The 27,797-nt window shown below is 39.4% G+C and overlaps 1 protein-coding gene across 2 annotated transcripts; it reads right to left on the bottom strand.

Annotated features, from left to right (window-relative positions):
• Positions 1 to 2,458: 2,458 nt before the first annotated feature.
• On the bottom strand, positions 2,459 to 11,831 carry lhx3 (LIM homeobox 3). 2 transcript variants are annotated; one of them, XM_089020331.1, is made up of 6 exons: positions 11,548 to 11,831; positions 7,537 to 7,708; positions 6,551 to 6,753; positions 5,198 to 5,349; positions 3,647 to 3,818; positions 2,459 to 3,561 (listed from the first exon to the last, which is right to left on the bottom strand). In XM_089020331.1, the coding sequence occupies exons 1-6, from the start codon at positions 11,615 to 11,617 to the stop codon at positions 3,140 to 3,142; spliced, it is 1,191 nt and encodes a 396-aa protein (XP_088876457.1). In that variant the 5' UTR covers positions 11,618 to 11,831; the 3' UTR covers positions 2,459 to 3,139. The 2 variants fall into 2 exon arrangements, with proteins under 2 accessions (XP_088876457.1, XP_088876458.1); XM_089020332.1 differs by having other exon boundaries at positions 6,551 to 6,750.
• Between the last annotated feature and the right edge of the window lie 15,966 nt (positions 11,832 to 27,797).

The following is a 27,797-nucleotide window of genomic DNA, read 5'->3' as shown; positions in this document are numbered from 1 at the left end:
AAAACTTGGCAACCGGCGATATAGGAGGTTATCTGATCTCTATATTTCAAAAGGGCTCATTAACAATTAAACAGGTCAAGTTGCTGCGGAGACGCTTCACTCATTATTTATGGTAACGAGGGGAAACTGCGACACACAGCGTATAGTAGATATATTTAATAAAAAGCTCATGAATTGAATATTACATGTATCTTCACCATATTCGAGGGTGCTTCAACCAAGTATGTTAGCGGCATAGGCACACGCGCGTGCACACACACATGCACACGCTACAGTCCTACCTTTGGGTTTTAATCCACTTAATTGAACCTGACTTTGAATGCCTAAACAAATGGGAGGAATTCACAGGGGGTATCTGATCCCTCCCAGCCCTAATGGATTACAGATTCCTTTCCCATAAAGGCAGTTGAGCGCAAACAAGTCCAAGTCATCTCCCAATTGATGAGCGCACTTGTCGTCTTCATCAACCCCCTCTCCTGAAAGGGGCTCTTCCAAGCACCCAATGCAGTGCAGGTTGGAACAAGCGGAGACATGTTTGGAGGAGTTTATCTCAAGTATTGCTCTTTATCAGATTATAAATGTATGGTTGCCGATTAGTGTGTGGGCGTGTGCGTGAGTGTATGTGTTATCACTACACAGTGAATTTTTTTCAATGACTACTTCATAATTTTACTTAGAATTTCTGAAAAAAAAGAAATGCTAGTTTTTCTTTTTTCCCCAGGAAAATATTTCTCTAATTTTGATTTCAGTGTAAAATGTACGGTGAATATTAATTATTTATTATTTATTATGAGTATTATTTTCATCTGAGACCAAATATTGTCTTTTTCGAGTAAAATGTACTCCGCAAAATTTGTGAACTGCACAGTGAAAAATAAAATCTAAGATTAAGTGTTGCGGTAGAGGAAAAAAAATGAATTTTATAGGAATGAAATCAGAATACAGGAAACAAAAAATGAGTTATTTACAGGGGAAAAAATGAAAACTAAATGTAATTTTATGAAAGTCAACCCTCAATTATACTTGTAATTTTGATGAATAAAGTCAGATTACAATAAAAAAAAATATTTATTTGTAAATAGCAGTTTTGCATCCAATAAGATGGAACCTGACAAGCTTGGGGAGTTCCATCGGAATGGGGGAATTTGAGACCTTGTTCCTGTCTCTTGTAAGATTTCCTGAGCCTTAGCCCTGTGAAACTGTGGTGGTCTTCTGAGGTTGTGGTGTCATCAAGGTGAGCATCCAAATGTGCTCCACTAAATACAATTCGTAGTTTCTTTTGAACAAAAAATGCCACACTCAACATCATTTGAATGCCCTTTCTTCCAACATTGATACTTTATGTATGGCTCAGACTGTGTATAGGTTTTTAAATTCAGGTAGAATTATATTGGTATATTCAACTAAATGTATGGCATTAAATATTTTAAATCATATGTGATGATTGCATCAAATTGTTTTCGATTGGATTGTGTGTTGTATCGACAGTATGCTGTTAATTCAAGGTGAGAATCTAAAGTGACTAGGTGAGACATTTTGTTTTGAAAGGGTTGAGTGAACGCTGGCGCGTGTAGCTGCCGCTGCTCACCCGCAGGTAAACTAAGCCTGTGACTGTAAAGTGACCTTGAGAGTTTTGAAAGGCGCTTATAAATGAAATGGATTATTATTGTTATGATTGGATTGGATTGGATATGCCTTTATTAGTCTCACAGTGGAGAAATTTACATTTCACAGCAGCAAAGTGATGAAAGGAATGAAAGTAGAAAAACGAAATACATGAGCTGCTGGAAAGGCAGCCACTCTCGCGGCGCCGTCTTGAAGTCAAAAGAACAAAAAAAAACTAAATAACAAATATGACAGCATAGAGACAATATGACAAAACAAAGACACAGAGAGACATTCATTCTTCAGGAGTTGCTGTACCCTCTTTGTGATGACATGAAACAGTTCTAGATGAAAGAGGAGAGGATCAAAGCGATTAATAAGATTATTAATAAGAATAAGAAATAATTTAAATTTAATAAGATTATTATTATTATTATTATTATTATTATTATTGTTATTATTATTATTATTATTAAGTGAAAGCTACTTGGATCAGGTCGGATTTTGCCATTTTGCAGTCCTGACCTTTTATATTGAACATGTCTTATCATGTAATGTTGGTACTATACATGTAAATCAGGTACTATACAGTACCCGATTACAATCATTTGTCATTTGTGTTGGTTTTACAAAGTAAGAAACATGTATAGTGGATTACATACATACACTGTATGTATTGTGTAAACCTAATAATTTCAAGGCAGTCCAAATCAAATACTGTCCTGGTGCTTCACAAAAAAAAATATATAGACAAACACACACACAGACGCACACACGCACATACACACACAAAGCTCCTTATGGATTACTCTGATCCAATCAAAGAAAGTCAATGAAGTGACAAATGTATTCATTTATTAAAGCCCCTCATCATTCCTCAGGAATCGTCGTCATCATCATCATCAACGTGGTCACCACCATTAAGGAATAAATTAGACATAAAACATTTTCCCACATAAACAAACATATATCACAACCGCAGGTTGCTGCAGCAAGCACCTCCTTGATTTTTTTTGTCCTTTTGTTTTAGGGGTAGAACAAGACACACAAATGCATAGATGGATCCCCTAGGAACTGTCATTACGATGACATCTAGCCACGAAGAAAGTTTGAAGAATGTACAAAGTCCTGCTATACTAGAAATTGATGGCCCTCATATAAAAATAAAGTCTCCACAATGCTAAACCCATATAATGGCTGACATTTGGCAACAACCAGACGTTTACAGACTTCTTCACCTGAACGCACTGCAGACGACAACAACTTAAAAGCGGTAGGAGGAGTCAAGGGATGCTTAATTCGCAGTCGTCCTATTGTCTTTAAGACATCGATACCTGGAAATGAACACTACATATAATATTCGGCCAAATGCTTTTTACGAAGGATTTTTGTTCGAAATTGATGATGAGATATATCCTGGTCATTTTCAAGTTCCCAGCGTTCTGCCATACAATCATGGTCTTATTTATTAAGTCCATAGTTCAAACAGAAGACAAGATCATAAAAGTAAGACCACTTTCTTGGAATCAAGCATTCAGAACTGTCCGTGGTCGACTTCGTCCAACCAGGAAGCGGGACTTGCGGGGAAATCCGGGTATCCGCCGCTGCTCCCGGTGGAGAGGTCCGAGCTTGGGCCGTTGGCAGCACCGACGGAGAGCCTCACGGCGGCCGGGTTTAGCCCCCCACCTTGCGTCATGATGGACAGGCCCGATTCAGGGTACACGAGGCCGGTGATGTGCGGCTGGTGTCGAGGTAGCGCGGGGTGAGACCCTGGCGACTGAGCTAGACCGTAGGGGCTATTGGAACGCATGTCGTGAAATTGGTCTTGCGAGGGCAAGGCGGCGTGCTCCAAAGGGAAGGAAGCGTGGTTGTTGCCCCCTTGGCGGACCCCCATGGCTGGGGAGCTGTTGCCGTAGATGCCGTTGCTGTGCCCGAGCTCAGACATGGGAGGTTCATCTGTTGCAGATGCCCAAAAAGACAAATGTGGTTTGTTTCTTTCAACGTCTTCCTTGGAGTGTAATTAAGTGCAAATGAGTCGTACCGGTGAAGGACACTTCAGCGTCGCTGTCCATGCCTTCTTCTTGGATGCTGTCTTTGTCTGACTTGGAGCTACCACGCGACCTCTTCATGTTTCTGAAATATTGGCCCCATCTCTGGCGCCCAGCGTCCTTTTTTAGCCTCTTCTCTTTGGCCCGTCGGTTCTGGAACCAAACCTTCGGAGATAAAAAAAAACAGACGACCATGTATAGTAAAGCATTTTTAGCCCCCCCCAAAAATGATCTTGTACAATTAGCTGATTTTTTTCCTGAAAAAAAGCACTATGTATAGTAAGGCATTTTTAGCAACAAAAAAAAAAACACCACACGTAGTAAGGCATTTTTAGACAAAAGAAAAGACCACGACGTAAGCCGTTTTTAGGCAAAAAAAAACAACTACCATGCATTATAAGGCTTTTTTAGTCCCCCCAAAAAACGACCATGTATAAATAGTAAGGCGTTTTTGCCCACAAAAAATGACCATCTATTGTAAGGTGTTTTTAGCCCCCTAAAAATGACCATGTATAGGAAGGCATTTTTAGTCTAAATAAAAACGACCATGTAATGTATATATAGTGTTTGTACCCCCAAAAAACGATCAAGTATAGTCTTTTTACTTTACATTTCACGAGATGAATGGCCATGTTCTGCTTTTCTGTGTTTGCCAAATGACAGTTGAGCAGGACATGGTTTTCCGTGCATTCACTGGAAATGCTCTCTTTTGAAATGCTCTTTGCCTTTTCTTCATCCAGTATTTAGACATAAAAAGAATATGGTTGTCTGAGTTGTCAGGATTAGTGGTGTGATCATATGTTACACCCCCTGCAGATAAAATATTTCCATGTTTCTGTTTTGTTCTTCAATTGTTTCAAAAGTTCAACATTTGGCTCTGTGTGTTGCTCCGGTATAATTTCCAAGGACAGTTTCTACAAATAAATCTCTTTATTTTGTTACAGTTTGTGTTGCTACTTTTCCTACTCTTCTTCTTCTTCTTCTTCCTTTCGGCGTTTCTCTTCAAGGGTTCACCACAGCGAATCAGTGCTACTTTTCCTGCTCTGCTTCAGAAAAATCTTCTCAATGCTTTTGAAGTGCTTTTAAGAGTAAAAAAAAAAAAAAAGTGAAAATCTCAATTTTTTGCCAGTTAATCTCTCCCGCACACACAAAATGCAACAAGGCATTTTGCATGCACCTCAATGAGATTCCGCCCCGAGTTGAACCCTCCTCGCCTCCTTTCCTTTCACGGGATAATGAGTAGCATTTTAGTGGCTTCCGTCCCCCACGTTTGTCCTTGCAAATAAAACAATATATACGGCCGCCGGGATGGGGGCTCCTTAGCCCGAGCGACAATAGAAGAGCCCGCCTGGCTTTCGCCATTGTTAACGAGCTCGCACTTAAACCACGCTGACTTTGATGTGGACTTCATTTTGCTCCATCTCGCCGTAAATTCACCGTAGCGTACGGCCGGGCAGAGTGCTGCGGTGGTGCCGGCTCAGCCCCCCGTAATGAACTTGGGACACTAATGTATCGGCTTCCTAATGGATCATAATAAACCTCACCTGCACGACCCGCATGTCCAGGCCCGTCTCGGAGGAGAGTTGCTCTCGCACGTGGCGGGCCGGCTTGGGAGAATTATTGTAGGCGTTCTTCAGGGTCTCCAACTGCTTAGCTGTGATGGTCGTTCGGGGTCTTTTTGCAGTTGAGTCGGCTTCTGAAGGGCAGAGGAGGAGATGCAAAATGTGAGTCAATGAAAAAGGACGTCTCATGAAGAAACGGGGCATTTTCTGAAATGACAATTTGGAAGTTCCATTCTGAGGTTCTCACTGTACATTTTTAGGGCCTCACCCTTGCTGTAAGTTATGACACACCTTCAGCTGTATGAGGCATGACAGTCTCACAAATGCAATCAATTACATGTACTGTATGTGATATAAACACAAGTTGGCCCGAACTGTGAGGTTGAGACAAATTTAACAGTTAAAATGACCTCAGGATCCCCCATTAAGTAAAACATGGCATCTTATTAATTGCATCACATCTGTTGGCAAAACATAATCGAAATGGCTATCCCCGCCCCTTCCCTTAAGTAATTGCACCCTTTCATTAGTAAAGTAAACCTGTGTGTTTTTGAGGGCGAAATTTTGAGTTGAACACTTGGGTGTATGTTCAAACAAACAGATGGGGAGATAAAACGGGAACTTGAAATTGAGTGCATCGCAATCTAATGTGGTTATTTTGGGCCTTTTATAACAGAGTGCTATTTTTTTTGGCCACAACATTCATCAAGGAGGAGACTCTGCTGAGCAGTTGCACCTTTTCGTCACCACAAATATTGCAGCACTATTTTTGATTCGGGAGGAATGTCAGTGCCATTTGATGGTCATTGCTGGACCGCTCCGGGGCGTTTGTGGAACTGTCACGACTTGGAATTGAAGCGGATTTATGTGGGACAGGAGATATTTTCATCAATGGATGCTACAGCTTTGTGTTTGCTTTCAACATATAGCTTGCAGCAGACGTCCACATTCCACCATGACGTCTCTGATCCACTGGTGAAAAGGATGCTTTCATAGTCTCCTCTATCATCATGACTGATTCATGCAACAAAAAGGGTGCAGAAAGTGCTTACTGACTGTCTGTGTCTTTTGTGTTGTGTCAAATTATTTGTTGTTTATTTTTTGGTTGTTTTTTTTTACTTCAAGATGGCGCCGTGAGGGTGGCTGCCTTTACAGCAGGTTCTGTATTGTTTTTCTACCTCTTCCTTTCCATTCCTCTTACTTTCGTCACTTTGCTGCTGTAAAATGTAAATGTCTCCACTGCGAGACTAATAAAGGCTAATCCAATCCAATCTTGTCAGTTAATTGTATTAAAAGGAGTAGTAAACAACACCACACACACACACACACACACACCTCTCTGTTTAGCCGTCTCGTAGTCAGCCTTGCACACTAGCCTGCTATCCTCCATCAGGTAGTACTCGTCGCCCGTGGCCAGCTGTCGCTTGCACACGATGCAGGCGAAGCAGTGCAGGTGGTAAACGAAGTCCTGGGCCCGTCTCACCACCTGCGTAGGCGGGATGCCCTGCTGACACGCCGCGCATTTGGTGCCAAATCTCCTTTCAGGACACGGGGTGTGGACAAGGTGGATCATCACTTCACGTCTTGTAGATTCAATATTAAGATCATAAAATCAGATGCAATTGAATCGGAGCCAGTATGACAGCTGAAGTGATCTATTGGGAGAAGTTGCTTCTATTAAGTCCCATTTGTTTTGAGAAATGGCCACTTTTTGATCCATGAGCCAGGGGTTTCCCAACTACATAAGGAGGTTATGGCTCAGTCATGTCATTAAATGATTGAAGAGCAAAAATGTCTGCCGAGTACCCACTACCTTGTGTAAAATTGTGTGATCATACAGGAAAACTACATATACATCTCACATCGAGCCCAAAAAATAGGTATTATTATAGTATTAAACACATTTTCCACACTATACTACTATTTCAAATTGTTTACATGGAACATTTAAGCTAAAACAGATAAATTTGACAATCACCTGCTCAATTATCCTTATTTTTTTGCACAAATGTGTTCTAAATTATCATCAGAACAGTTTTTGGAGGTGAGGGTGTTGGGGGTCCATTCAGTCAAACTGGATAATGAATGAAAAGCTACTTTTACAAGCACATCGATGCCAGACATTTTGATGCCCAACACTTCAACACTTTGTCTCTTGGAGGTTATCAGACCTTCGAATTATCTACCAAGAATTTTCAAAATATTTAAAAGGATGATGATAATATTAAATGTCGACATTTTGATAGAGCTCTCACATACACGTCAACTGCTCAAGTGTACCCAAAAAATGTCCTGTACTGCACGAGTGAGTGCTTTCTCACTTGAAGAAGTCATCCTTGCAGTAGACGTTGTCTCCCCGGCTGAAGCATTTTTCAGCCAGCTGAGTGTGGCAGTCTGCACATTTCAGGCACTTGCTGTGCCAATGGCGCTCCAGCACTTTAAGGATGAAGCGGTCCACGATGTGCTGGTTGCAACCTGCACACACTGGGATGTCTGGGCACGGAGAGGGTGTTTAGAGAGAAAAAAAACAATTAAAAAAGTCAGTGCAATCAGTTTGGTGTGATGCATAGGCCCCTACACACACACACACACACGCACACACACACACACACACACACACACACACGTGTATATATATATATATATATATATATATATATATATATATATATATATATATATATATCAGTAATATAAGATTAGAAACCTTATGTCTGACAATTGAACGATCCGCAAATTACAGAATGAGAATTGGAGGGGGAAAAATAGAACAAGATAACATGGACTTGCATCCACAAAACAAATGCTTGTTTTTTATTTTTTAATATCTGAGCAATTAGAAAAAAATCTAAAGGAACGGCAGCAGGAGCGGACAGAATGACACTATTATTTATTAAAACAAACTGCAATGAATCGGATCATCGTGGCTGTTGTGGATGGTGCTCGCGACCATGCAACTTTCATGAAGCCTTTCGGGTGACGTCTTAGGCTGCCAACTTCTCATTTGCTCGCTTTTGTAACTCCACATTGATTATTAAAACAACGAAAGAGGCAGTACTCGAACCCCCTTTAAAGTAGAATGAATTCACTGTGGAACAAGTTGAAGAAGGTTGCTATATGAATCAATATGTATTGTATTGTAAAGCATATTCAGAGAAACCTATAAATACAACACCGTCAAATGCGTATATTTGTCACATTATTTACACTCTAAATCTAGAACAATTCAAAATTGATATCGTTTTTTTTTGTTACCTAAACGAAAAAAAATACATCGTTGTCCATCTGTGAAGAATTAAGAAGCAAACGTAATGGGAGAATTATGAGGAAACAGCCAAAGTACCACCGAAGAAGAATCTGAATGCGGAAATGCTTTCAAATACGTATATTTAAAAAAATCCACTTTAACACATTACATTCTTACCAATAATGTGTCCAGGCAAGTTTGTGGACTAATTTCCACGTATAGGTGTCACTTGTGACTGCCCATAATTAAAAAAAAACATTGCTCCTATAATTCTCATTCACTGCCTCCACTCGGTTTTGTAGCAACATTTATATTTTGTTCTTTACACACATACGTGTAGACATTATCGACCTTGCTTGTGATTGGAAAGCTTTGTTTTGTGCACTTCCTAATATTTTGCTCACTTTTTTAATCATCATTGTCAATGTAATAACATTACAGGTGTGTTCATATTGTAGTCTAAATGTGATATGTATTTACACATTTAGTGCAAATGTCACAGCGTTGCCCAACTGTCGCTATATATTTTAACATGATCGAACCCGAGTTGACGTTTTAGATAAACTGAACGTGTAAAATGAGTCGAATTTATTTATTTGAAAGCGCTTTTTTTGTAAATTACATTAATGCGTTACAATGAAACGACTTTTCATGCAAAGAAAAAAAGAGAAAAAAAATCAAAAAAGAAGAAAAACGTCTGAAGCCTTAACTGAAAGTGAAATTAAGACATGAGCAGTACATATTGGCATGTAATATATCATACCCGAAAACAGGAAATTTAAATCCCTATCAAACATTGTATCCTAAATTAAACTCTTTGACACTTAATATGCACGTCTGTATAAAATGTCGCAGAAAAATTCTAGTTAAAAAATAAAGATTCTGGTCTTTCCAGTCGCTTGTTGCGTCGTCCTGTGAGACTAGTGTTTATTTAGGTCTGATGCGTAATGTTCAATAGCAATGTTGAGCGGGCCAGCACCCCAATGAATTTTATTGAAGCTCATCTTTGGCACAAAATGGCGCCTTGGGAAATCAGGCGGAGTGCAGGCGTGCTGAGGAATCGAAAATCAATTGCGCCATTTGTCCACATTTCGGACGCTGTTTATGTGTGAACATGGGCATATTTAGTTTCGTTTTTTTATTTTTGTTTGTTGTTTTTTGCAGCATTTTTGTATTCCATTTTTCTTTAACTGTTGGTTGTTCATTTTATTTATTTATTTGTTCATTTTGCGGCAAGGGCCTCCCTGAAAATCAAATAAAGCCTCGAAGAAGCCCCGCAAACGAAACGAATAATTGCTTCGAATCATAATTTATGAGACTATGCCTCCAGTATTAATTTAGTGTGTGTCATGTATAATAAATTTTAAATTAAGCACGAGAGAAAAAAAAATGCGCTGATCTGTTTTTGGAGTTTAAATATCACGTTACAATTGCATACAATTATTAACAAACACGAAATAATGGCTCTCACTTTAAACGAATGCTCTAATTATTAAAATAAATGTAGAAGAAGAAATTAAAATATCGTAGATTTTTTTTTAATTGTTCTGTTTCATTATCAGATCGTGTGCCCGGGTGATTCGTATTCATATTTATGTTTTATAATGTTCAAAAAATATCAATGGAGTGACTTGAGAAAAAAAATATTTTAATTAGTTGTCTCTATTTCTGACGAATTTCATTGGGGAAAAAAAGCTTCTGCCGTGGTTTTGTGCGCTGAGACAGCGGGTGCGCCGCACTGCTAATATTTTAGTCCTTAATACAACTTTTAAAAAAATGTATTGTAAAATATGTAGGGGAATTGTGTTAGAAAATTGAACTTGAAATTCACATTTTTTCATTTACAATTCACCTCAATTGTTCCTTTTTCCCCACCAGGCCTTCAAGATGTTTAAATTGGTTTGTGTTTAGAGGAAATCAGATATTTTGAAGCAAAATTTGGAAAACATTCGGTTATTAATATTGCCATCTTTGTTTTTAAATTGGGATTCAGCTCATATTTACGATATCGAATGAAATTATTATTAGTTTTTTTTATTTAATAAATATTTTTGAAGAACATCTTTCATTTTTATGTTTCTGTATGTGTCCCAAAATTTTGTTTCGGCGTATTTTGTTTTGAACATTCTCGTTATTTGTGTTTATGTACCAACTCGTTTAATGTACGTATAAAGTGCTGTGCTTGGTGTATCTGTATGTGTGTTTAACAAACGACTGATGCCTAGCGAGATAGCATCGTTTGGCGAGTGATGTGCATTTCATAAGCAATTTCGATCCCATCGAGTGTTCAACCTGTAGTGCACTACAAGCGGGATCGTGACACCTGTAGCATTTTCCTTAGTGTCGCCTGTCGCTGAGCCTTGCACTTTTTTGCGGTTCGGTGCCAGTTGTGTGTGTGTGTTGAGGGTTTGGGGGTGCGATCTCGTGACAACAACATGGCGGCGGCGGCCTCGCTTGTGGAATGACAGAACGCGCACAACATCTGTTGCGGCCATTTACGCAACAATGGGAGCTCATTACGCATTCATAACGTCTCCCGCACGCACGCAGTGCACCCAAACGCGACAGCGTGCGCGTGTGCAGGGGTAGAATGTTGACAACAAGAGGAAAAGAGATGATAGTGCAGTTTTGGTTTTTCACGAGAAAGTCCGCGTTGCCCTCTTCGCGATGCGTTCGGCAAATCTTGTGAAAATAGACTGTTACGAAGGTCTGCAAAGAGCTTCACAGGACGTTCAACATATTCGTGGTAAAAAAAAACCTTCATCCCTATCAAACAAGCTTATTAATAGTTCCTAATATTCATAATTTAACCACCATTATAATTTTTTTCAGCACTCTTACACTTTGAAATTCTAGCAAATGTGCGCAGTCGTTTTTTCGTGAAAAGTTGCTCCCTGACAAACAAGAACCCACCTTTGACTGCACTATCAGTTTTCCAGCTTCCATCACTTCTCCAACCACTCAAAGAAATAAAATCAATTAAAATCAAACATTTTTGATATTTGTAAGCGTCAACCAAAAACCACAAAAGATGAATGTATAAATACAATGTCAGTAATGATTTGTTCGTATAAAATAGTCTTACCTTGGCCTGCGCTGTAGCGGGGGAAGTTTGCGTTATTCTGACAACTTGATCCCGGGTGTTCGAGTAACATTTTGAAATTCTGTTGCTATATCCTCCTCCTCCCCACTCAAAAAAATGCAATGCACTTGACTTGTTTAAAACACAAACACACACATATCTAGATATTAACGCACACACACATACCCACATTAAATCGGGAAAAAAAAACAAAACAAAAGTGCAGGCGTCTTCCCGTGTGGTGTCACCCAGGAGAGGGAGAAGTCAGCAAATGTGCATGTGTTGCTTCCGTGTAGCCGTGGATGATGCTTCCGAAGAAGGAGGAGGGGGCGGTACTCGTGTGCGGTCAGCTGATCTAAAGGGAGGTAACTGTCCGCGGTCCTGAATCCACCACCACCAACACACACACACACACACACACACACACACACACACACACACACACACACACACACACACACACACACACACACACACACACACACACACACACACACACACACACACACACACACACACACACACACACACACAATTTGAGAGGGCATTGTATTGTATGGCCCCCCACCCCGTTTATATAGATGCTGAGATGCACGTGTCTGTCTTTTCAGGCCCCACAATAGGCCAAGTTTCAGGGGTACATTTATTAGTTCTGCGCATCACACAGCTTCCACGAGGCTCCTATGTGAAGTTATGTATTGTACTTCAAAAAAATGCCTGAAAATCCTTTTATCCGACTATAAAGGGCTGTATGTATGTATAGATTCCATTTGTGTGTTGGAGGAATTCATTTCTATTGAAGTTTTATTATTATTATTATTATTATTATTATTATTATTATTATTATTATTATTACTGTTACTTACTGTTAGGGTAATGTTACTGTTAATTATTATTACATCGTTTTTAATACGACGCTTTAAAAAGTGTATTGCAGGCTTATATTTTTAATTTTAATTTTGACTCATTGTTGTTGTGTAAGATGATTTTGATTGATTTATTTATTTATTTATTTATTTATTTATTTATTTAGTGGTGCATTCACTCACTAAATCAGGAGACTTTTCTTCCAGCTCATCCTCAGCCATAATAATAATAATAATAATAATAATAATAATAATAATAATAATAATAATAATAATAAATTCCATATGCTATATAAATGTAAATGTAAAGTTGTACTTTAAGGAAATTACAATATTTTAACATTTTTCTGACAGTTGACTATATCAAAAAACATGACAATTCAGTCAAGTGCCATCAGTTTGCCTCTATCTGTGATGAGCTGGCGATCAGTCCAGGGTGGACCAACCTCTCACCCACCTGAGACAAAGGAAAATGACAGTTGACTGACGCAACAATTTTCATCATTTCCTTTTTGCATATATAAACAGTGTGTATATATAATCATCGATTTGTAACCTTTTGTCGGCACAAAGCCAGTTGAGTCATGCACATGCCCTCCTTCTTGGCTGAGTGCCATGTCGCCTTCCCCAATTGACAATGTGGCAATTATCAGCACATTGCTCCATCCATACAGCCTTGATTCAATTTGACTCCAATTAGACCTATCGCCTTGTGGGCCAATTAGCCGGCATCATTAAAAGAAATCTTCTGGTTCCTCCCACCATTGAATCAGTGCCGTTTTTTTTCCCCCTTTTTTTTCTTCCGAGTGTGTTTTTATTTTCTACTGTATTGGCGCTAATCTCCTGTCAACAAGTCAGTGTGCATCTCTGTGCAGATTAAGGTTTGTAAATCTGTAAGGAGGCACACACAGTATATAGCAGGCAGGCTAAAGCTTGCCACAGCGTCAAAGGAGCTTAGAAACCACAACACCGTGTAGCACAACAACAGGAGAGGATAGTAAGGCAGGGAGCGGAGCGGAGGCGGGAGGGGGCAGCATCTTCTGACCTGGCGCGGCCATGCAGGTCAGAAGTATGTTGAAAATTTCATTCATTGAATGCTGGAAGTTTTTTTTTTTATGTGCGCTACTATTTTAACCTTACATTTACAGCATTACCGAAGTCATCACACCCTAACAGCAATGAAAATTACTTTGAGTTTAGGTAAAATGAATGTTGAAGGTCAACTATTTATTGATTTATTTTTGTTCATTTATATTCTTTTTTTTTACTAGTGATGTAATTGGAGGGGGGGAGATTTATCCATAGAACCAGAAGTTATTTGGTCAGAATGAAGTCCTTGTCCTCACTGCTCAGTTCAACAGAAGGTAAACAATGGTAGTTTATGAGTTGAATATGTGTTATCACTTCATAAAGACAATTAGTCAATAAAAACATCCATAATGAAAACAGAAACAGTTTTGCGTTTATGAAGTGTAATCAAGACAAAAGTGTCACTTTATTATCCTGTATAAATTGACTTGTTTCTGAAAGCTTGTGGCCTATGGTGAATTATGTGAGGATCTCTGAATTTAGCAGGCGTTGTCAGTTTAACATGTGATATGGTCAGTAAGAGCATCTGTGCCATCCTCGTTGCAAAGGGTTTTTCTCTGCACGTAAAATTGTTTATTTTTCTGATCACTTCAATAAAGTTTTTTTTTTCAGCAAAGGGAAAAAAAATCACATCTGTCTCATGCGTCAAAGTGAGAGCTAACATTGTCTCTAAGCATGTTTCTCTGCTAACGTTGCAAAGTGTACACATGTGTACACGTGTACTTGTATGACTTGTAACGGATAATCTGTGAACACCAGAAGCTTGTTTAGATGGTCTCAGAAATTAGTAATGTGGAGGATATTTTGCTTCTCTCAATATGTTCAATATGGCTGACTTTACAGCAGCTCCTGTATTTTGTTTTTGCTGTTGCGAAATGTAAATGTCTCCACTGTGAGACAAATAAAGTCTCATTAAATCTAATCTCATCTAATGCAATCTAATCTAATGTTGCCTTTGTTGTTGATGCACCAGGATTGCGCTTTTATGCTTCTTGTGTTGTCACTAAATCAGTCAACTGAGGTTGACACCAGTCAAAGTCAAAGTCAGCTTTATTGTCAAATATGCTAATGTGGAGGTTAAAAAAATTATGGCCAAATCCCTTTGTACACTATTTTATTTTATAAGTAGATTAACCGATGGCATGCTATGGTATAATTATGGTATCACCGATTTGCTGTAGCGACTCCTGAAGTCGAATGAAGAAGAAGAAAAGAAGAAGATGCTATACTATCATGCAAACACTGCTTCTCATTTAGAAACACTTTTTTCTCCAAAGGATATCATGATGCTTTTCCTCTTCCTTTACCCAAACCTGAAGCATCATCTCACCTAATTGCCAAAGATGGCCAAACAGCTGAGGTCCCACTCAAGAAAGTAAGCAGCTGCGAGCCGCCCAATCGACGGTCCTTCAGCGAGGCTCTCGTCCTCTGACACATTTCACAGCGCTCTCGCTGCTTGATTTTTTTGACCCTTGAGCTTGTTTCTTCAAGGGCCGCTTCAAAAGAACAAACAAAAACCGCACGATTGGAGCCCTTCTGAGGCGCTGCACAAATATTTCTTGTGGTTTTATATGGAAAAATTCTAACCTACGATGGATTCATTTGTTGAAGCTTGTTGTTTGTAATGGCGGAGAACGGCACTAAACTAGGCAAGGGCATTTAAAGAAAAGAGTGGGCTATGTTCTTCTTTTCATTGACAAGCAGGCATTCATCGTTGTGTTGGGTGTATTTTTTGTGTTGTAACATCTGTATCATATAATATTTTGGTCTTGTCATGCAGTACAATAAGTTTTGTGTGGGTTATTGTAATCTTTATTTTTATTGTTATTATTATACATTTCATTTATAAGCACCTTTCAAAATTCTCAAGGTCACTTTACAGTCACAGGATCGGTTTTTCTGTGGGTAAGGATCTTTATCATGTTTGTTGAGGGGGTTGGTGGGGGAGATCAATCAAAAAAGTTTCTTTCATCTTAAACAATGACAAAAACAGCCCTTAAAACGATTAGCTAGTCCTCCACGTGGCTTACAAAAAAAAAAGAAAGTAAAAACATTGACCAAAAATAGAATGTTCCTTGAATGCAAAACTAAAGAAAATCAGGTCGTTACCGTCTTTGGAAATGTGAACAAAAACGTGGATGATCACCTCATTTCAATTTCATAAGGTGTGAGAGGGGGAAAAAAAATGTTGAGGCAATTGAATGAACGCTGGCGCATGTGGCTGCCGCTGCTCACCCGCAGAAAAGAATATGCTGTGACTGTAAAGTGTCCTTGAGAGGTTTGAAAGACGCTTATAAATTAAATGTATTATTATTATTATTTGGGAAATTACCATTCATACATTCAACATTCATACTCATGTTGAATTGGATTGAGTTTTGGGGACTGAAATAGATATGAGAGTATCTTAATTCGGTTTTTGATTACCTATTTGTCTGACTTTCAATGTTAATGAAACATACATGTTTCAAAATTAAAAACAAAAATAGCATTCAATTTAATTAATACAGGTGGTCATTGACTGGTTAGCACATCCACCACATCAAGCAGAGACTTTTTACGTGAAAAACCAAATTCCAAACACATGCATGGTAAATTGATCAAACACTCTAAATTGTCCGTAAGTGTGACTGTGAGTGTGAGAGATTGTTTGTGTATGCTTGTTCTGTCATTGGCTGGCAACCTGTTTAGAGTGTATCCCACTTCCTACAGAATGATAACTGGGATTGGGTCCAGCACACCTATAAGTGGTTCACGGATGAATTATAAGAAACAGTATGAGTTAGGACAGTTAGTAGTGTTAGAACGGTGGAAAAAAATCACTGTCACTGCCCTACCCACTCTCAAGGACTTCAAGACAAGGGCGCGGAAAATTCTACTGGACCCTGCGCACCCTGCCCACCACCTTTTCCAGCTACTCACCTCAGGCAGGCGCTACCGATCCATGCGCACCAAATCCAACAAACATTTGAAAAGCTTCTTCTCCATTAACTCTCTAACAAGTAACGCAAATCTTACTGTATCGTGCCTCTTTGCAATTTTGCACAATCCTGTTGAAAAGCATCCCCTTATAAACAGTGTAGCTTCAGCTTTGTAATCACTTAGAGGACAACCGACGTCTCCGGACAAGTTGTGTCCATAATTTGTAAAATGGCTTCAAATGACTTCTACTAAGCGTATTTTACAAAGATTCCACCGCATATAGCTATATTTTACGTTTTAAGACTCGTGCTGAATATTCCGGAAGTCTTGTTTTTGAGTTGGTGACGAGTCTGTACGTGACGTCACTGAAGGAACGCCCCTGACCGAAAAAAAAAAGGACTCATTGTAGCAGTTCTTCCATCACGTCAATACTTGTTTGGTTGGAAAACCTCATGTTTGACCAGAAAGAGCCAGACGAGGGCGTCCAAGCTCCATGTAAGGAATTTATCAGCCTGTGGAAACGGGCTGATTCATTCCTCACATGGTGGCCATTTTCTGCCTCTTTTTAGGTGAGACATTTCCCCCCAATGTTGCCTCAAATGGCACGGAATAAATCCTTTAATCGATTGCAAACATGTATGCTTTCCTCTTCAGAACTATTTGAATCATATTCATAACTGGATGTGTCACAAGAAAGCATATTCTCCGAATCATAAGCCATTGTTTTGATTCTCCAGCAATGCAAGACGTCTTGGCGTGACGTCACAAAATGGGGGGGGACTTTCTGAAAATGCCCAATTCGCAGCTCAATTTTTTGCAGATTTTGGACACTTTTAAGTCATTTTTATTGGTGTTTTGCATTTGAATACAAATATCATACTGCATGTTTTGGGTATTTTAGATGCTATAAAACGTTTTTCTGATGTCAGTTAGGAAACAAAAAAGTGATGTCGGTTGTCCTTTAAACCACTCTCTGTTTGATACTTTGCACATTTTCTCACAGTTGTTCCTGAGAGGTACCACTTGCATTAAGGAATTTGATGAGATGAAATTAGCCTTTATAAGTGTCCTCTTTTTTATGATGATACTCGTGCAGTGTGTTCTCTCAGAGACAAATTCCTTATGTGTTCTACATACTTGGCCAATAAAGATGATTCTGATTCTGATGAGTTACAAGATAAATGAGAGGGGAAGAAAATCATAATAATAATGCAATGATAATATAGTTATTAACTTGTATGAAAATAATGGATGTTGAGTGAAATGCAAAATGTACCTTGTGTATGTAGTGGCTTTACAGGTGACCCGAGAATGTGTGTAAAACAAAAAATAATAATAAATAATAATAATCCCATGAAAAAATACAGCATCAGCAGAACTGAGCAAAAGAGAGCAAGAAGATGGGTGAGCGAATACTGCAGTGGGGGTGCTGAGTGCACCCATGCCACCTTCCTGACACCAGGCCACTATTGTACTGCTGTCACAATCCATCATGTCCTCCACGCCACCCACCCCCCAAAAAAAGAAAAAAAAAAAACACTGGCCTTGTCCGTGAGGGAGGGGACCAATCACACGCTTCATTAGCCAGGCTTGGTTACTCCCAAGCAAAGTGGTCCCAAGACACCTCGGCCTGTTGCACATGGAGCAGAGACCCGCTGTGTGCAAAGCAGCGGGAACGCCGCCATAGAAATGATATAAGCATCTCAGATATAAGTAGCCAATGTTTAATCCAGGAATTATTTTTAGACTTCTGACCTAAACCAACAAGTCACGACTGGCTCACGGTCATCGACTGTAGATGAAGTTGCTCTCTGCTCTCATTGTTTGGAAAACGGCTCCATCTGGCGAGGTTTCACTGACCGGCCCAGGCGGCGCTGCTGCGCTCCCCCGGCAGCTGGCTAAACTGCCCAACCGCTTTCCCGCTTGGCCCTCGCAGCAACCGACACTCCTGTACCACCAACGCACACACTGTCCGCACACACACACACACACACACACACACACACACACACACACACACACACACACACACACACACACACACACACACACACACACACACACAGCATACACACTTTTAACTGCCTGACAGTCCGGCCTGGCCTGGATAGTCATCTGGCATGAGTCAAGCAAAGGCGCTTGGCGGGATGGTGTCGGCATCTCGGGCCCTTTGTTTTTCACCAGAGGAGATTAAATAGGTCAGAAGTACAGTGATGGGCACATACTTTGTTGTTTTAATGAGTATTTATTGTAATAATTTGGACATATAGTTCAAGGAAAATAATAGTCAACTGTAACAAAAAAATAATGTCAGACTCTTAATTATTGTTGCTATTTTTGGTATATCGGGGGACTTGGGGAATTCTTGGCTCAGTGACATTTGAGTGGGGAGACTACTATTTTGAAGTTCTCTTTTTAATGTGTTTTATGATCCCACTGTTTTGAGTAATGGCAATAGTGTAACAATGGACATCAAACAGGAAGTGTAGTTGTCACAGCTGCTCTGTACAAATATGGTTAAGTCGACATTTTAAATATATATCCTGTTGTACAGTATTTTCAAGAGTACTACTGCGGACCTTACAGAACATTTACATGAACATCCCTGTAAACTTATACGTTTTCCCTGTATTTTATACTTTTTTTATAATTTCAAATAATGTACGGCTATTACAACTTTTATACGGGGGGAAAAATGTGAAACGATCTTATAAAGACCATTATGGCTCAAATCCAGTTCGTCTCAACTGCTGGTAGCCAACGACAATGCTGCGACTGATCGCTACTATTTTCATGACAAACTAGCAAAAGTAATCCTCAATCGTATATTTTTTATCACTGCGTACATACAGTCAGATTGATAAAAGCCTAGCGTGCGGATGCACTAAGCTTGTGTTAGCGCTAGTGTTAGCACTAGTGTTAGCACTTGTGTTAGAACTTGTGTTAGCGCATGTGTTAGCGCTTGTGTTAGTGCTGGTGTTAGCAGTTGTATTAGTGTTTTTTTATCATTTCAAATAATGTACAACGCACTACAACTTTTATACAGGAATTGTACTCATTTATAAGGGCAGCTATTAGCCAAGGTTGACAGGTATGCATGAATATAGCAAGACTTCAGCAAATCTAAGATTTCAGTCAGCCATTGAATTTTTTTCTTCACAATGCTCCTCAGTGAAATATGGCTACTCTGAGAAGTTGCCTTCGTTTGTAAAAGACGGACGGCCTTTGTCATGGGTTATCAACCCTTTTGAAGCTCACATCTACTTTTTAGGTACCGATTAATGTTAAACGCTAGATACTGTGTCAAATACACACTTTGGAAATCAAACACCACTTCTGCTATATGCTAACGCTATGCTACATTTAAGTATGCTATGTTAAACCTCGTCGGCGGCCATCTTGTGTCACCAGCTGGTCCACAAAGAGTCATAGCACAAGGGTGCACTCAAGGCTAAGAAGCCTGCCACCTCTGCTCGCCGTGATCCCCCTTTGAATATTGAGATGCTAATGGTGAACAACATGGGTGACAAAAGGAGGATGGCGACTACTGGAAAGTGATACAAAAGCTCTTCAGTGGGGCCCTGACACTTTTACTAGGCAACATGTCCGTTGCTTTTACGTGTACACAATGAAAGGCCCAACAACAGTGCCGGCCCATTTAGTGCCAGGATGGTCCGACACTCCCGTCTGGGGACCCCCGGCTGCTCATGTTGTCTTTTCCTGGCCTTTGTCGGCGGGTGGGAAATATCAGCTTCAGACGGCAATGGTGAGACACCCCCAGAGGCTCGGCATAAAGCCACTGAGGTCAGAGTTCAAAGCTTTCAGGCAGTGCTGAGGCTTGACCTCACTTGTCATTACAGATGTTGCTGGCCTGCTGTGAGGTCCACATAGTTTGTATGGGGAAAACATTAGAGGTGGTCCGAACTAAGCTTTATATCCACTGAAAGTCCGCTTTAGGTATAGGTATTTTGTAAGATTTTGTACAAAAAATGGACATTTCCTCAAAAATGGTGAGAAATTAAATTTATGGAAGTAGTAAAGAATTGTAATAGGTGCGTTTCAGAGTCAGCATTTGCAATTCTCAGGAGAATTTAGTAGAATTTTGCCAGACCACCAATGTACACTGTAGCAGTTATTGTAGGTGTTGTTTTATTATTTTGAGGGATAAAAGATAACTGTGATTATTGTTATCATTTTAATTGTTTGAAACAACACACAAAAAATGCTAACTCAGAGGGCTACATATATATATATATATATATATATATATATATATATATATATATATATATATATATATATGTATGTATGGATAGTATGCCTTCAAAAAACAGTGCATGAATAAATGTATCTATTATTCATAGTTTCTTTCAATAATAATATTACTGTTTCACACCTGCCACACAAAGATGATTTAAAAGCTAAAACATTGTCATGGTTTTTCTTGCGGTTTGGTGTCACCTTGGCAGAATCTGCTCACTCCATGCAGTGCCCCCAATTCAATTAGCATCTGTCACTGTTGGGTTCTTTTATTATGCACATACTTTTGATGACATGAGTTTAAGGGCACGTCACATGTCACACTTGTCTTTAGCATGAAGGGGTGGGTGCATCGGAACAGTATGGCTAAGTAAGAGGTGGCCTGGCACACGCCTGCCCTCTTAATCCTTCCGTCTCAGACTCATGACCCACTTTTCTTGGAGGAGCGGCACGGAGAAGCTGAGGCCTCTAACCCAGGAGAAGCATCCAGACGCGTGGTGGTGGGGTGGAGGAAGACCCCCGTCGCCTCCCACTTACTCAAGCAAGACAAAAGAAAAGACAACATAAAGGCAAATAAGAGGTCAGGTGGCACTTAAAGCCCCCAGCTGACGTTGTCAAATGCAAAAAGGGCCACCAAAACATATCTTGCCTCCACCTTTTAATTTGGGCTAAGTACAGTATTTAAAAGTACATTGCTAATGGAAAGAGCAGCACTGGGCACAGCACAAGCAAACCGTTTTCAAGTGGAATTGAAGAGCACAGTATTATTCTTAACATGGATAATTTTATTTTATGTGGAGACGATCTCTGTGACGTTTCGCATTGCTGTTGCTCTGCAAATGTTTCTTATTTGGATATTATAAGCCCACATTGTCACCCAATTGTGAAATTGCTGTCAGAGAAAAAGTGAAAAAAAAAACCACATTATTGATTCTCCACCAATGGTGAATAATGATGCACTCATTGGTTTTGTTTAATATTTTGGTAGACTTCCTGTCATTTTGGTGCGTCTCAAAAGGAATTTTTTTCTCCACAATATTCATTTAGGTTTTTTGTTCCTTCAAGGTATCGATTATCTCACAATTGCAATATTCATAGCTATTTTCACATGCAGTTTTTAACTTGTGTCTTCCAAAATTGCATGACAAATGCATTACTTTCCGATACCTTTGCTATAAGCAAAATATTTTCACACGTGGTATCTCCGGCATTGTTGTTGCTTTCATTGTTATATATATATATATATATATATATATATATATATATATATATATATATATATATATATATATATATATATATATATATATATATATATATATATTAATACCTATCACACTGCATTCGCTATATGGTCATACGATTATCATGGAATCCACGCGCCGAGGTCATTCATCCAATGAGGCCACCTTTGTTTGCTAAATAAGGAAGCTGTGAGGTCTGCAATGGCCCAAGCCATTTCCTAATTAAAGCGACAAATTAAGCCGAGATGAGCCACTAATACAAACAAAATCAAAAGAACAGCTTCTCCATTATTGTGTTTTATCCCTTGAAAACATACTGACCGACTTCATGGGCACGAGCCGTCTCTAAATAGGTCATATCATCATCTTATTACTATTATTTGTCTTCCTTTTTTTTTATATCACCGAACCCCTCCTCCATTGACAAAAAAACAAACACACACACACACACACACATCAATCACAATACACGACGCTCTTACTTCTCTGCGTGTCTTAATCCCTGGCAGACTTTAAGTGTCTGGCATGGGGGCAAAATCCCAAACTGCAGAGGAGCATGTTTGGAGACCTAATCCCCTTACTCATAGACTCCACTTGCCCCCAATTCACCTCTGCCAAAGTAGGCCAAGAACAAGGAGCCACAACACACAGACACGCATGGACAGATGATGTATAAGCTGATGTACAGTAAACTATAGGCACCGCCCGATTGCAAATAAGACCCCCTGCACATGAACCATTCACTGAATATTTGTCTATGAGTTGAAAACTTTTAGCCCCTTTGCACAAGGATGAGCGTCAAATTTTGAGAGCCATGTTTGCTTCTTATGCAAAATTGGGGCTGGTTTCATTGGTGACAATAACATTTGAGAAACATGCAATTTCCTATATATTAAAGGCTTTCTGCTTCTGATGTTCTCGTTAGGTACTTGTTTAAAAAAATGTTTTATCAATTAGAATAGCATAATTCTCCTTGAAATCTTACTTTCATTGACCTGTTCAACTAAACTAAATGCATTTCTCAGTAGGTAGTCATTTGACTGACACCCTCCCATATCCTCTATTGCTACTCAAAAAGGCTAGAGAGTGTTGCAAAAGATTATATTTGCCTTTGACATTATACAAATGAGCACTCCCCCTGTCCCAGCTCTCCCTTGTGGTCAATTAGTTTTATTGAGCGCTAGCTTTAGCCTTTAAAGAACAAAAGCCAGAAAAGCACACCGTCTGCTTTTGATCATGCATTTCATGGTCATAAACTGTCCGTGTTTTGTGCTTGCATAACTCTCAGTGATATCTCACTTTTCTCTTTTTTCAAACAACACCGTGACTTCTGAAGCTGCCCGAGGCTCATCTCCATGACGAGTGAAGATTTTTGCAACACAGATTAGGTTCTTTGCATATCTCTGATGAATCGCAAGAAATGTCATTCTGTCAGTGTTAACCTGCATGCATCCATTTTACGTTGGTCTATCTACAGCCGGAACCCATCCAAGCCAACAACAATGGCACACATATCATTTTTTTCATCTCATCTCATTTTCCGTACCGCTTATTCCTCATTAGGGTCACGGGGGTTGCTGGAGCCTATCTCAGCTGTCTTCGGGCACGAGGCGGGGGACACCCTGAATTGGTTGCCAGCCAATCGCAGGGCACACAAAGACATACAACAGTCACTCTCACACCTAGGGACAATTTGGAGTGGTCAATCTGCCTGCCACGCATGTTTTTGGAGTGTGGGAGGAAACCGGAGGACCCGGAGAAAACCCACGCGGGTCCGGGGAGAACATGCAAACTCCACACAGGGAGGCCGGACCGGGACGCGAACCGGCGACCTCTGCACTGTGAAGCCGGTGTGCTAACCACTCGACTACCTTTATGGTGTCCACTACTTGTACAATAGTGATGATTAGAAGGGGCAAGAAAACGCCCCAAAACAATTTGAATTGGGTTTAACAAATTGGATAAATCGTTTTTAAAATCATGGCATGCATAAAATCATATCACACCAGACATATTGAGAAATGTGAAATGTCTTTTTTGTTTGTTTCTTTGAATTTAACTCATTCACTGCCAGACGTGCAAAAATGAGTCCGCTCCAATGTCAGGGTTTTTGTCATTGTCACTTGAATTCCAGGACTCACAGAATATCAAGTTTTAGGACTATATAAACATTCAATGGAGCTTCAGAAACCCGAGACCCTCTTTTCCCATCAGTAAAAAAGAGTTAATTCCTAAATTATATAGTTCTGGGGTTATATGAGCTTAAAATGAGGGCGGCTGTTCAAAATATAATGCAATGAATACATATTGGTTTATATTGCGCTTTAACAACAGCTGAGCTGAGGCTGGAAAAAAGTGGGAAAAAATGGAAATGCTGCCCCCTTGTAGAAGGGAAAACATTGCCAGAGGTCTGGCCAGCGCTTTATTGGCACCCAAGCAAGAAAAAACAAAACCCAAAAAATGGCGCTCTGCGTTATGTTTTCAATTCCCGAATAAATTCATGAATGGCAGTGAATGAGTTAATTAACCTCGATAGTTTGGGCATTGGGAAGCTTTTTCTATGTTGTTACATGTGAGTGAACAGTAAACATGAAAAAGGTACTGAACAGCCGAATCATATCAAGTCCAATCGTGGTGTCTGTGAATCATACTGAATCAAAGGTGTTCATTTTAAAATTGTTATATCTTTGAGTACCGAGAATCATATTGAATTGTATTTTGAGAGATGCACACCTGTAGTAATCATTACTATCACACATTGATGCTGTTTACACACCATAGTGCTCAAAAACCTGCATCTGCAAAGTACTGTACAGTACCATTTTTTCAGACCACACACACAAACACACACACACACACACACACACACACACACACACACACACACACACACACACACACACACACACACACACACACACACACACACACACAGATCACATGCACACACAACTACCACCCCCCCCCACACACACAAGCGCACCCAAGAAGGCAGATGGTTTTGTTTTTGTCAAACAGCGAGAGGCAAATTTAAGTTGCTCAGTTTAAATCTGAAATCAGCTTATACCTCCAATCTCATTTTGCTTTTGCTGCTCCACTCCGTAATGAGCTGCTGCTGCAGATATGTACCCCCCCTCCAAAAGCATTAGTATCCCTATTATGACAAAAATATGAAAATGTAAGACATTAGACTTGAAGAAGCCTTTTACTCACGAGGGTTATTCATTAAATTAAGAGGCTTCTCTGGAAATAATACAGTGTCACCTTGAATGGATGTTTGTGAGCCCGGATTACTTATTTGCTGTAGGGTACCAGGGTACTTTTACCCCCTTATCCTGAATTTTAAAGCAGGGCTGTCACATGGTCTATGTATTATTATTATTATTATTATTATTATTATTATTATTATTATTATTATTCGTGTTTGCTTTCAACATTTAGCTTGTAGTAGATGTGCACATTCCACCATGACGTCTCCGATCCACTGCTGAAAAAGATGCTTTGATCCTCTCCTTTTTCATCTATAACTGCTTCATGTCATCACAAAGAGGGTACAGCAAGTCCTGAAGAATGAATGACTCTCTGTGTCTTTGTGTTGTCATATTATTTGTTATTTTTGTTTTGTTTTTCCCAAGATGGCGGCGCGTGAACACACAGCGGCTCCCCTCTCTCTCCCGGCAAATTTGCGTTTTCATGTTTATTATGTTTGTTAAGTCATCATAAGTGCCTTGCACACTGGGTCCGAGAGGACAGTAATTTCACCTGTGCTGTATGTCATACATATTAGCATATTTGACAATAAAGCTGACTTATTATTATTATTATTATTATTAAATTATTATTATCAATCAATAAAGCTGACTTTGACTTGACTTTTGAATTTGATCAAGTCAAGTCTAGAGAATCTGTTCAGGAAAACCTGAATGATTGAGCCTAGACAGTAGAGTTGTTCATATCACGGACTCAGAGGTTGAGATGGATTTGTATCCAGCTTGCAGATTGGGTATCATGTGGGCACTCAAGCTTTCTACCACTTCCCATTAAAAAATAACAAGCAATGAGTACTGTAAAATTGAAATTGTCCATCCCATTGTATGAGAGGGTAAATAGTTGTGCCTTGCCATTGGCTGGTGACTTGAATGAGGATAAGCACTATAGACGGTGAATTGATCAATCCTGAATCTAAAATAATAAACAAATATCATATAAGGATGATGAAACATAAATGATTAATGTCATTATGTTGAGCACTTGCAGAATTAGTTATTTTACATAATCACTTCCAAACAACCATGAATTGACTTAATGGTTGGAAAATATTTTTTTCCCCACTCATTTCCAAAAATACGGTGAGCGGTTCAAAAGAACACTTCTGACCTCTAGGGGGCTTTATGAAGTATTGCACATTTTTTTTTTTTTTTTTTTTTTTTTTTTATTAATTCAAATGGCATGCAAACATACAAAGCAACAGAAACAAACAAACAACACTGCAAACAAAACACAACAAAAGTAGACAAAACCATTGGTTTTGAATGGCTCGTGGAGCTTCTAAAAGTACATCTGAGGTGTGTCTCAAATCTTTCTGCATATTTGATATTTTCCAAATAGTTGCACATCTGAGCAGAAAACATTCCTGTAGGTTACGTCACCGGACAAATTCTGACTCTTGTCTCGGTATATTTATTTATTAACCGTAAAAATGAAAATGCACTATATCACTCCAACATTGTAGGAGTAAATAATAAAATTATGACGCAAAAACAATTATTTTGGTCAAAACGTGACTCTTATTTACCTTTGTAATTGTGAGTCTTGTTTCGCGACGCCAATTAGTTTGTAAGCGCTTTCCGTGCTGTGGAAAAATTCCACAGAGATGTCTTTGGGCACTGTTGGATTTTCCGCCACCTTTGCTGACAAGTCGGTATTCTCTCCTTCGCCAAACATTTAATTTGTACACAACAGAGACAAATGTAAAACAGTAGTGAGGCATATTTGTAAAGTAAAAGCTACGTAGTGTTTTGTGGTTATGCTTGCTTTTGTGCCGCTATGTTAAACCATCAAGCGTTTTTAGGTAATTTACCATTCAAAGTGCTTCAATATAGGATTTACCTCCATATTATTTTCAAAATATTCTAAATGTTTACTATATGAACTATTTAACTATATTCGATTAAACGTTTTCAAGTGTATGTACAAAACCGAGGTAGAGTGGGTAAAAAAAATATTAGCAATTCCTTCTCGCATTCAATTTCATGGTACGTGATGTACACTCGTGGCCCGTGGTGATGGGAATTCCGGCTCTTTTAAGACACTCGTTTTTTTTCGGATCGGCTCGCCAAAGAACCGATGCTTTCAGCTCCCCTATGGATCCGCAGATTTTTGTTGTTGTTAAATAAAATTACTTCAAAAAATAGTGCAGTTATATGTAAGACGAATTATTAATGTAAAAAAACATACAATATATCATTTAAAAAATTATATGGCTTTACTTACATTCTTCTGAACATAAAGCATGGAGTACTATAATTTTTTTAATAAAGTACAAAAAAAGACCCATCTCAAAACAAGACCAACAAAAAACTTCAAAAACTGTATCTATTCCTTTTTTTATGTCACCAAAAAGGCGGGGAATGGGAAGTACCTTTTTTTTGTGTGTATGCATGTCTGTGTGCGTGCTTGAGCGTGTTTGCGCGCGCATGTGTGTCCCATCTTCTACCACGGATTTTGACCAATCGTGCGGCTTTAACCCAAGTGGGACGAGGGGGGGAAGTCGGCTTCTCAAGCGGCTCTCTCAAAGAGCCGGCTCCAGTCGTTTACTTCAAAGAGCCTGTTCGTTCGCGAACGACACATCACCAGTGGGCCGGGCTACGAA

The sequence above is a fragment of the Hippocampus bargibanti genome, linkage group LG18 (assembly GCF_051943395.1).
Source record: "Hippocampus bargibanti isolate YZ-2025 linkage group LG18, ASM5194339v1, whole genome shotgun sequence".
NCBI lineage: Eukaryota > Metazoa > Chordata > Actinopteri > Syngnathiformes > Syngnathidae > Hippocampus > Hippocampus bargibanti.
Note: the sequence above shows the minus strand (reverse complement) of the source record. Positions and strands in the feature narration are given on the sequence as shown.

Coding starts and splice junctions, on each gene's coding strand:
- lhx3 (XM_089020331.1), bottom strand. CDS start 11,617: ATGTTACTCGAACACCCGGGATCAAGTTGTCAGAATAACGCAAACTTC. Junction 7,709..11,547: donor CCGCTACAGCGCAGGCCAAG/GTAAGACTATTT, acceptor CTCCGTGCCCAG/ACATCCCAGTGTGTGCAGGT. Junction 3,819..5,197: donor TGGACATGCGGGTCGTGCAG/GTGAGGTTTATT, acceptor TTATCTCCGAAG/GTTTGGTTCCAGAACCGACG.